We start from the raw sequence: 12,254 nt of genomic DNA on the forward strand, positions 1-12,254 counted from the left end.
GTTTCCAAATCTGGTGTAATCTTTGTCTCCCTTGCGCCCTCTACTGAACATATAAGGGCTGTATTGATTAGACATTACTTTCGTATCTCCTTATATGAGATGCATTTTTACACTATATTAAATTTATATTAATGTGCATATTATCCAGACTAGTTTCACACTGTAGCCTACGTTATAGAAACTGCACCTACAGTTTGAGCTACACAAATTCAAGTTGTCCACATTCATGTTTCAACATTTTAACTCCATTTAATATTTCAAGCCATCAACCAAGATCAGGAACAAAATGATTTGGATCAATGTATCATGTATTATTATATGTAATGTATTACTGTAATTGCTGTACATATAATTTAAATATGAGATTCTATTTATGTTAAAATTGCTCATACTTTGAGTAAGTAATTTATCAGTGGTTGCCCATCAGCGCAGACACCAGAGGTATTATTGTAAAAAACAGAATTTCTAATGCCGAATTAGATGAGGGGCATTATTATTATGATTATTATTATTTTCTTTTTTTTTGCAATCATGAAGAAAACATTCCTCTTGAACAATAAGAGAAGGTGTGTGAAGGTTAAAACTGATACTGGCATTATTGCAAACATGACTTTATGGATGCTTTGTGGATTTTGTGCATTTAAAATACCTTTTGTTACCTTTTTTTTTTTAAATAAAAATGATTTCACTCAAAAAGTAAATCCATCTAATCCTTAAAACCAACATCAAGAATGAAGAAGAAGAAGAAGAAGAAGAAGAAGAAGAAGAAGAAGAAGAAGAAGAAGAAGAAGAAGAAGAAGAAGAAGGCGGCACAACTTTCAATACTTGAAAAGTTGGATACTTTCACCTCTTTATTCCTCAAAAATCCTTCAAATCATCCTTCATCCTCTTTGGTTAATGGGCTCATAACTCAAGTTCACAGTAAGGCCATAACCTGCGATGTGTGGTAGATATTGCTTCCCAACACTTTATCACAACATCCATACAGTTCACCACTAACTACAGTTCCACAAATGTATAATTTATTGCAAGACGATTGTATTTTTTGTGAGGGCTTATTGGAAAATTGTGGTGATGATGATGATGATGATGATGATGATTATTATTATTATTATTATTATTATTATTATTATTATTATTATTATTATTATTATTATTATTATAAGAGGCATATAACATGCTAACTCATTATATTATCCCAAGATAAAAATCAACAGTGGTGGAAGAAGTGCTCAGATTTTAAGTAAAAGTAGTACAGTCTAGAAATACTCATTCACATATAGGCTACTCACACACATTAAAATGGTAGGCTACTTTAGTAAATGTAGAAGTCATTTAGCAGAACAGCCCATTCCAGAATAAGGGAAATATTCAAGTAGCCTAAAGTAGGCCTACAAGTGGTCTACTTAAAAAGTGTAGGCCTGCTTTAAGTAGAGTACTTGAGTAGGCTGAATGTACTTAAATTATACTTTCCACCACTGAAGATCAGTCAAACATCACATACATGAGACGGTTAAAGACTGTTGCAGTGTTTCATCATACGGACTGTAATGCTGATTTTGTCCCGAGGTTGTCGATGTTTCACCTCATTCTTGTTGCATTGCATCGACCCAAGTCTCTGGACCAGGAGGTGTTAGTTATAGTCGGCCAGCAGCAGGTTGCTGCTCCAGAAACTCCTACAAGGCGGGCTTCAGGCTACTTTACATAGACAGGACGCCACAGATGCAAACTCTGCTCACAGACTGAGAGATACGTGTGAAAGTGCGATGTCTTCTCCAGGTGCCACCTTCAACCCTCTGAACACTCTGGCGCCCAAAAGCAAGACAAAGAAGAAACACTTTGTGCAGCAGAAAGTGGAGGTTTTCCGAGCCAGCGACCCCGTGTTGAGCGTGCTGATGTGGGGAGTCAATCACTCGGTAGGTACGTGGGCTGCTTATACGGACACTATTATGAGTTTCCATGTATATCTGTGTGCAAATATGTTCATTAACTGTTGACATCTATTGATCATGCGCAGATTAATGACCTGAGCCAGGTGCCTGTACCTGTCATGCTGCTTCCAGACGACTTCAAAGCCAGTACCAAGATCAAAGTCAGCAACCACCTCTTCAACAAGTACTGTGCTCCACTCAACTCTGTCCGTCTGATTGTAGGAACATTCATCCTGCTTCCTGTGTTTTGCACAGATTTTAGAGGCTCCTCTGATGTGTTTACCTGCCTGATATGCTTATCAGAAATTGCAGCCCCCCTTTAGAAAACAACAATGCTTTTCTACACTAACAATACCTTTAACCCTGCCACGGCTACAGCCACAATAACTTGCCAAAAATATTTTTTTCCGCTTGTCTAGAGACGACGGTGTGCAGTATGCAATATTTTCAAGGTGATGTAAAAGAATGAATCTGTATACCAGGGTTGGAAATGCAATTGAGTGGTTCAGTTGTATGTGTAACACCCGAACATCCATCCAGTCTCATACAAACAAGACAGACAATATCTAAATTGATAAATTCATCAGAAAATGTGGTGCTCACAGAGGATCAGCGTCAGTCATATGAAGTAGTAAATTAGACAAACCCTGTTTTCAAATAGTAACTCTTTATGAAAGCTGTGCTATGCACTGTGTCTGCCTCAAGGTTCCGTTTCTATATGAATAGAGGCTAGAAAACTTGAGTGGCTTTCAATAATCTTTTAATCCATCCAGGAATCCAGGTTGTGTAAAGACTTATAAACAGAGGTGGGAAGAACAATAAAATGTGTTTTCTCAAGTAAAAAAAAAAAAAAAAAAAAGTGCTGTTACCTTGGTGAGATTAACTCAAGTGTATTTCATGTTGCTTGACATGGAAAATACTTAACCGAAACAGCAGGATGCGAAAGAGAATTCAGTCAAATAGTGTAAATGTAACCAATGACGCAAATGTCAATTTGGACCATTGAAAGACAGCAGACTTGACACCAACATGCCATTAAACACATGTATGGTGTTAATTAATAAACAGGATTTCAAATTAGTAACTGTCTCGCTTAGATTGAATTCAGTTTGAAAGAGTATCAATAGAAACTGCTGTATTTAATCATGTTATTCTATTTGAACATGTTAATTTTATGCACTGAAATAATGTGCTGTAAGACAAATAATTAGGAAGAGACATTTTGTATTTAATGAAGCATTGGTAGAGGTCCCAGTCAACTACAGGTGCTGATTATATGCTGAGTGAGGAATGATGCAGCACAATGTATCAAGCTGCGTTGTTCTCATTGTATGTATTTGTTCCTCAGAGAGAATCTTCCAGGACAGTTCAAATTCAAAGACTACTGTCCGCAGGTGTTCAGAAACCTGCGAGAGCACTTCGGAATTGAGGACCAAGATTACCAGGTACACCTATAAACTCATCGCAAATCAACATTTGATTATGCCAACAAAAAAATTGATAAAAAACAAGATACATCCCTTAACAAGATGGAAAAACAGAGACAACTCTTTTCTCTCTTAAAAAACAGACCCTTTTCTGCATGTAATGAGCTGCTCCCTTCTAAATTTGCATTTATATGTGTGATATTTGCATGTGCCAGGTGGCAGACAGAGTCGTCATCTGCTCTGCTCAGCACACATTCGCTTGGCACACAATTACTATGTGAGGCATACTGTATGTGGTGATAAAAGCTGTATTTCTGCACATCTACAAGTGATGCAGCAAATTCCTTGAAACATAGTGTGCATCAGTGCAAAATGCTTTTTTATGTTCTATCATCATAACACACATATGTCTTATATTTACAAATGTCCTGTCTGCATCATGTTTTGCATTAGAAATTGTGCTTCAATGTTTGAATGAAAACAGCTTTACAACAGGATAGCAAGCCACTTTATACATCCGTTTGAACACCACCCATTCACCCACAAAAAAAAACAACATCTCATAAAAAATGAATGCTGGATATGTCAGATGACACACTACATATCAAATGGGAATTGGAGCTCAATACAATAATAGTGGATGATTCTTGGGAGAATATTGTGTTCAAGATGCCACAAGGGGATTGGAAGCCAAACGTTTGAAAGAATTTGACTGGAAGGTTAAAATGAAGTTTGCCCAAAAAATAGTCTTTAAACAAAACAACAACAAAAAAACAAAAATTAGGTTTTTCAGGAGGCTGTTATACATGACATTACAATAAAGTGGGCACCAGTTATAGACTATCTTGGTTAGGAACCCTGTACCTTAAAACCAACATTTTATTTAATTTCTTAGTATTATTATTATTAATAAATGATGAAATAAAATCAATTTTTACTTTGTCTAATCACTCCCCCCACGCAGAATATTTATAGCTAAAGATTTAGGTAATTGTATGTGTGCTCTATCTATATACAGTGAAGCCCGATCTGCCTGTTATTGTGTATTAAAGGTAATGAAGTAAAGCAACAAACCTAAACAGGACAGCAGTGTAATGGATGTAATCGGTTTCACTGGGCGGATGTATTTTACGGCTGATGTTGCCACTATTTAGAGACGCCATCTTTTTTCTCACCAACAGGTGTCTCTAGCCCGTAGTCCTCCATTAAAAGACGAGGAGGGACAACGCGGGAAGCTGATGCTGACATCATATGACCGTACGTTGGTAGTAAAAGAAATCTCCAGTGAGGAAGTGGAGGAAGTGCACGACATCCTCTCTGAGTATCACCAGGTAGGACTAACACAGGGTGGAAGGCTTACTTGTGATAGGAGGTTTATATGTCCTTTCGCAGTGAGAAAAAAAATATCTTAGTTAATCGATTTTCTAGTTTGAGATTAACTCCAGTCATTAAAATCATTAGTCACATATGTTCTACTCGTTTTGTGTTTGTCTGCGTCTTTTGTATACCAGGAGAAAATGTGCTCTTTCTGTGATAACCCTGGTTGCCATGGCAAAGGTTTTTACAACATCAAAGCTAAATGATGTGTGTTTGAATTTCAAGCGGAGAGTTTTTTGCCTAGTAAAGATACATGACCTACAAATATAGTTAATATGAAGCAAAGACACGCTGTCGTGACTGTTTCTGTTCCTACAGACATTTATAAAGAGCAGACTGATGGGATAGAAGCACTCTCTAAAGACATTAAAGGTCCCATGACATGCTGCTTTTTGGATGCTTTTATATAGGCTTCAGTGGTCCCCTAATACTGTATCTGAAGTCTCTTTCCTGAAATTCAGCCTTGGTGCAGAATTACAGCCACTAGAGCCAGTCCCACATGAGCTTTCCTTAGGATGTGCCATTTCTGTGTCTGTAGCTTTAAATGCTATTGAAGAGGAGGGGTGGGGGGGCAAGGTGGAGGGTGTGGGTGTGGCCTTGATCAACTGCCACTTTGCTTGTTTGAAAGCCATGATGTCTCTCTCTCTCTCATGGGTGGGCCAAATTCTCTGGGCGGGTAAAGCAGAGAAAGGTGAGGTAACCTTGCTCCTTATGACCTCATAAGGAGAAGATTCCAGATCGGCCTATCTGAGCTTTCATTTTCTCAAAGGCAGAGCAGGATACCCAAGGCTCGGTTTACACCTATCACCATTTCTAGCCACTGGGGGACCCTGGGCAGGCTGGGGGAACTCATATTAATGTTAAAAAAAAACTCAGAAAGTGAAATTTTCATGCCATGGGACCTTTAACTAAACAGAGAATAATATTTGACATCGTCGTTGTCATATAACGTCGTTATCAGGGGATGAAACTTGCTCAGACTAAGCAAACAAATATTATGTTTACATTAAGTGTAATCTTACCGAGTTGGCATCCTTGAGATCTTACAAATATTTTAAATATTATATTTTTCTTCCACATAAAACACTTGCAAAGCAGATTAAATCCAGCTTTGTTATGTTAACTTGCTAGAAATCCTCTTTTTCTCTGCCCTTCCTGACGCATTGTTACATTTCTTGGCACTTTATTACCTGTTACAGATCTGTGGAATGGTGTGAAACCACTGGCCGAAGTGTGTATCGCATCACTTGCATGCTTGCACGAGAACAAACCAAACGTGGACACACTTCCTCCAAACATTCCTCCATTGTGCTACATTTTAATGCATGCACTGCCTCACACCGCTGGGTTGATGCGCCCTTTATCTTCTCATCCTTCATTGTCTATTCACTGCTGTTCCCTTCTAGCACATCGTGACCTGCCACGGCAGTACGCTGCTCCCTCAGTTCCTGGCCATGTACAGAGTCAGTGTGGAGAGCGAGGACACCTACCTGTTAGTTATGAGGAACATGTTCAGCCACAGACTGCACGTACACAGGAAGTATGACCTCAAGGTAAACCCTGCAGGAGGCGTGTAGCTACTGTAGATGAGGATTCAGAGACAGTAATCAGTATGGAGATTTGTATTGTTAATGGGCCAGTCGGGTGTGTCGAAGCATCTGTAATGTTTTTAGTTTTGCTTAAGCTCATGTAACCATTTTTGGATTTGTGGCTATTCATGCATCAAGTATGAAGACACTGACTCTCAGGGGCTTGTGATTGTAGCGGTTGTTTTGTGAATATGGTTATATTTTGGCTCAACCGTTACCTATTAGTGACTGTGGGGGTCTTTTCGTTCCTCAGGGGTCCCTGGTGTCTCGTGAAGCAAGTTTTAAAGAGAAGGTGAGATCAAATGAAGGTAAAACATTGTATGACAAGCTCTCGTTTAACTGTACTTTCTGCAGTCATACTACTTTGTTGATTATTGCCAATTTACTGAAGTCAGATTTGTTTTTCACTAACAAGCAAGTGTCCTCTTGGAGAGTTTAAGAGATAGTCTGCTGATATGGATGCCGCAAAGAAAAAAAAAATTGTAATTTACTACTCAACCTGTCTTTTTGATGTAATGTGACACAGACTCATTGAAATGATGATGAATTAGATCTTGCAAGGGTAGCTTAGCTACCTTTTATTATATGGTCAGCTATTTCATAAAATAATGGAAAGAATGTAAAAATAAAGAGTTTGTCACAGCTAAGTGTATATGGCTTGACTTGTTAAAGGAAAACATGTTGATGTAACCTAAAAATTAGGTTTAGTATTTCTTTCACTAAAATGATTTTCTGGTCAACAATTTTTAAGGGGTAGGGCTGCACGATATGAGGAAAATATCTATTGCGATTATTTTGACTGATATTGTGATTGCAATACGATTCACGATATTGGAGGGAATGATCATTTTTGTATCATTATTCTCATTTTCATTGAAAATTATTAACATTGAAAGAAATTAAAATGATTATAGTATGATTTTTGCGAGGATCTGTACCAAATTATTTTCTTTAGTCTGTAGGATATGATTTGTAGGCCGGAACGTCTCTGCAGCACCACAATACTTAATTCAGAATTGTTTGACACGTGTTTTACCATTAACAAATATTGCACCCCCCTGCGATTTGGATATTGCGCTAGTCCATATTGCGATTTTGATACAATTGCGATTAATTGTGCAGCCCTATACTCCAGTGATGTAGTACTGCACTCCCATAAAAATGCTGAATCCTATATTTCCCATAACGTAGCTCCCCCTCAGACATTGTCAACTCAACTACTGAAGAGTAAACTGACATCTTTTAAAATTGGGGGTATGCGTCTTAGCAACCCCCTGAGCACATGCATTGCTAATTTTCTAACAATAATTTGTTATTGTTTGTGACAAATGTGATTTTCATATTATATTTTCAGAAATGTTTTCGTAGAAAAAAAAAACACTTAGCAATATACTTTAAATAACATCAGAAGCCCTCTGTTTGGCCTGACCTCATTAAAAAGACTGAAAATGGTTGAATCGATGGAGTTTAAATAACCGCAGGGCTGTGAAAACCTTTGATCTTTCCAACTATGTCGATTCTGAAAACAATATTTGGGATAAAATTATTTGACTTTTATGTCACTGGAAATAGAATAGCTGATGGTGTTTTAATGACAAAAATGCTAATGAATATTGTGATCTCTAAGCAAAATTCACAGTAGATGACCTTCACTCTATATTTCCAGGTGAAGGAGCTGCCCACTTATAAAGATGTAGACTTCAGGAATAACATGCAAAAAGTTTATGTGAGCGACGAGGCGAAGCAGAAGATTGTGGAAAAGCTCAACAGAGATATCGAGGTAAGAAAACAATGATGAAGAAGCATGCAGCCGTTGTTTTCTCTGACATAATTTATGCATGTGTACATGTACCCTTACTGCAGTTTCTGGTGCGTATGAGGTTCATGGACTACAGCCTGCTGCTGGGTATCCATGATGTGGAGCGGGCTGAGAGGCAGGAGGAGGAAGAGGAGGAGGAGGAGGAGGAGGAGGAGGAGATGGAGTCGTCTTATGAAGAGGAAAAGGAGGATGAAAACAGCATGGCACCTGAGGGTATCGGTGGCTACATGAACTCCTTCAAACCCATGGGTCCTGGCGAGTTTGACCCTTACGTGGATGTGTACGCTATTCAGAGCGCTGTAGGTGAGTCCTGACAACTGAGATAACTCTGGTGAATTTAAGTAAGTTATATGAGCCCTGTGCTGTAATACACCTCATCTCATGCTGGGATGCAGCAGATAAAATCATATGTGCATATCACTCACCAAATGCTGTAAATCACTCCCATGTAGATGCACCCCAGAGGGAGGTGTATTTTATGGGTCTGATTGATGTGCTGACACAATACGACACCAAGAAGAAAGCTGCTCACGCTGCTAAGGCTGTCAAACATGGGGTGAGAGACCAGTGTTCTTAAAAGAGATTTTTTGGCATATTTGGTCTTTACATCTCTATCCTGTGAAACGTAAAGGAATGCTTTCATTTACATTGTGTGTGTGTGTGTGTGTGTGTGTGTGTGTGTGTGTGTGTGTGTGTGTGTGTGTGTGTGTGTGTGTGTGTGTGTGTGTGTGTGTGTGTGTGTGTGTGTGTGTGTGTGTGTGTGTGGGTGCGTGTTTTTGCAGGCAGGAGCCGAAATCTCAACAGTTCATCCAGAGCAGTATGCTAAACGTTTCCGGGAGTTCATCACTAAGATCTTTGCCTAGTTCAATGATAAAGTCCAGGATACCATCATCATTTCATACAATGCAATATGCAATACTTACATACTCTCAAATCAACATCAAGAAGCACTGCAAAATTACTGTTAATTTCAAAATGATCTACGTGGTTTTTGAGCATTCACTCTTCATGTCATTCTGCACTGCAAGATGGACATTTATTTTGAATAAAGAACTGGAATTTGCAGACAGAAGGAAAAGTCCTCTTGTCAACTGTTAATGGGTTTTCTTTTGTTTTCACTTAAAGTTTTGGCAATACTCCACCCCCAAACACAGTGGGTGGTGGAGATGATGAGAAAGACATATTTTCTCAACACATTGCTTCTGCTCGGGAGAAAGATGTATGTTTTGCTCTTAAATATTAATTTATGACTCCTTCTTTTCCCACCAGTGACAACACTTGACAGCACAAGAATAATTTGGGCAAATCTACAGGGTCTCAATTTGGAACAATACAGTGTTCATTTTCTTGTCAGCACAATTGTGTGATTTAAGCTGTTAAGACTGATGTTATCTTATACGAAATATTGCCAAATGCAGATTTAAAATAATATAAAACTATTATAAATTATGAAATTAGGATTATGTGCTATTAAAACCTATTTTCACAAAGAGAAAACAAAGATGCCAGACTGGCAATTTCATAACAGTTTCGCCATTTTGTTTTCCTTATCTGAAAAGAAATTTCCCATCATCTGTAAATACATGAGTTGAAATAAATCTGCAGATGTAAGTACAAATAGTGTAATGTTTGTGTTTTGAAAGCCTGAAACTGAAAAGATTTACTTGCATATCTCCAGTAGGGCTGAAGGGCAACCCTCCTCTTGGCTCAGTGTTTGGTATTTATACTGCTACATAGCAGTGCAATGCTTCAGTGGAAGATACACACACTTGCATCATCTGAAAGGCACCATATCATACAAATTATTAAACTGTAAATTGATCAAAGAGCCTTTATGTCAAATGGTGTAGCTTGTATCCAGCCTCATGTTGTATCACTTATTTTACTTTTTAATGATATCAACAACATAATGTACCTACCTGAATAAAGTATCAAAGGAAATACAAAGTTAATATCTGTGTAACTCTAACAAGTGAATGTGAGGTAAAGCAAAATGTGATTCATGTCAGTACATGTTCTTCTAAAAATTATTCTTAAAGGTAAAGCATTCATTTTTGTCCTTATTTAGTCCCTGTCCCAGTCCTCCTGGCACACATTCTTGCATGATAAATAATATATGTCTTATGCAGAAAAATAAATGACATTTGATATATGAGTTCCTCATCTCCAGCTACGTCTGTCAAATCTGCTGTGCAATATTCATATGTGGAATCCCAGTTAGTTTCTGTCCCATTTAGTGTCTTGAAACATTGTCTAAGCTGGTGTCAGTTTCTAAACCTACACCTGGCTCATCAACCCCCTACCAGCTAAACCTTTTAAAGATCTCTGTCCAATTCCTACAATGCTTAATATTGTCAACTTGTCTCTTGTCTCTTTCTACTTCTCTTTATTTTAACTGGTGTCTCAGAACGTTAAGCCCATATATTTAATAGTAATCTTTTCTAACCTATTCAGTCTGCTTTCAAGGCCTGCCACTCCTCCAAAACTGTGCTTACTAAAGTCATAAATGATCTCAGTACAGCTTTTAATTGGTCAAGGAGAAAACTGATTTGGCGTCTCTAGCCTGGGTCTTGCGTTGTTAAAATCTGAGTGTTTTCTATAATAATACAACAGCAATATTTCTGATGTGAAATATAGAGTACCTCAGGGTTCTGTTCTTGAGCCTCTGCTTTTCTCCCTTTATATTTCACCTTTTGGTTTATATGCAGTCATGGAATTAAATTCCGCTGCTACGGTGAGGATACTCAGCTGTATGTGCCTATAAAGGCGGATGATCATTTCCACATTATTAAATGAGTGTGAAAAAACTGGATGTCAAGTAATTTCTTGCTCCTAAATTTAAATAAAACTGAGACGCTGGTCAACATAGACATCAGTCAAGTAACATCAAGAGACTCTAGACAACTGTGTGATATCCCAAAGTTAGACAGCCAAGAATTTAGGTGTTACATTGGATTTAACCCTCTCTTTTGATCAGCACATTAAATATATCAACAAGATTGCCTTTTTCACCTACGCAACACAGCATTTTCTGTCCATGGCCGATGCAGAGATCCTAGTTCACGCCTTTGTATCATCCAGACTGGATTAATGTAAAGTTTTGCATGCCACATGCTAGTAGTAAAAGTATTCAAATGGTTTAGAACGCTGCAGCTACACTAAAAACGAAGGGACATGGTGGGTAGTTCAATTTACAAATACGCATTTATTGTAATTTACAGAATTCATTTATATTTCTCTTTCAAACATATTTTAATCTTATAGCATTCATTTAATCTTGAGGGATGTAAAGTATACTAGTCTCAATCATGTTGAGAGGAATGTTTTGTTCAAAATGTAACACACTTGTCATGGACCGCCAGGGCTCTCTTCACAGTGAAGGTAAATACAATTTATCAAAACAGTCGTTAGAAGTGACCTGTTAATATGCATTATTTTAACCAAGCTGTTTATCTGCCGGTTAGCAACTTCAGCTAGTTCATGTTAATGCAAATGTTAGCTATCATTCACTATAGCCATGCTAACATTAGCCCTCCAATAGCTTTTAAAACCCTATTTGTTAATATTTCACTACTTGTGTGCAAAGGTTTATGCAGCAGTAAGGAAAGAAATAGGTTAATTGTGTTTTTAGGCAAACTGTTCCTTTATGATCATGTATACCAACCTTACATGTGTTGATATTTCAGTGTAGTTCCTGAACATCATCTATAAAAGCTCATCAATCTATAAACATTACCATATTATGTGATTTTTATCTTTATATGTGTTTGCCCAGAAAAATCCCTTTATTAGTGTGAATCCATGAAACTGAAACCATCTTGTGGTATAAAAATGAGTCCATGACATCGACCTAGAAAGAAGTAGGTCAAAGCCAGTTGAAGTATTTAACAATAATTGGTTTGATCCAGAAGATCTCACGTTTAAATTGTCAAGTGTTAAGAGATGGCTGGTGGCTCCACCTGTCCAGAAAACAGCTCTTAACATTAGCAGTTTGAAGCATGAACCCTCTGTGCACCAGCATAGAAACATTTAACAAAAAAGTTAACTCAGCTGCCTTTTTGAAATAACGTCTGCTATGAGCCCAGACAAAAAAAAAACACACACGCACAAC

The 12,254-nt window shown here is 37.8% G+C and overlaps 1 protein-coding gene across 2 annotated transcripts; it reads left to right on the forward strand.

The window, feature by feature from the left end:
* Positions 1 to 1,518: 1,518 nt before the first annotated feature.
* Positions 1,519 to 9,593, forward strand: LOC114554424 (phosphatidylinositol 5-phosphate 4-kinase type-2 gamma). 2 transcript variants are annotated; one of them, XM_028576265.1, is made up of 10 exons: positions 1,519 to 1,916; positions 2,018 to 2,115; positions 3,280 to 3,376; positions 4,540 to 4,689; positions 6,142 to 6,288; positions 6,578 to 6,616; positions 7,991 to 8,104; positions 8,188 to 8,446; positions 8,596 to 8,699; positions 8,926 to 9,593. In XM_028576265.1, exons 1-10 carry the CDS (start codon positions 1,767 to 1,769, stop codon positions 9,004 to 9,006), a joined length of 1,239 nt encoding a protein of 412 aa, XP_028432066.1. In that variant the 5' UTR covers positions 1,519 to 1,766; the 3' UTR covers positions 9,007 to 9,593. The 2 variants fall into 2 exon arrangements, with proteins under 2 accessions (XP_028432066.1, XP_028432067.1); XM_028576266.1 differs by having other exon boundaries at positions 1,848 to 1,920.
* Positions 9,594 to 12,254: the final 2,661 nt, after the last annotated feature.

Source organism: Perca flavescens, chromosome 4 (genome assembly GCF_004354835.1).
Source record: "Perca flavescens isolate YP-PL-M2 chromosome 4, PFLA_1.0, whole genome shotgun sequence".
Lineage (NCBI taxonomy): Eukaryota > Metazoa > Chordata > Actinopteri > Perciformes > Percidae > Perca > Perca flavescens.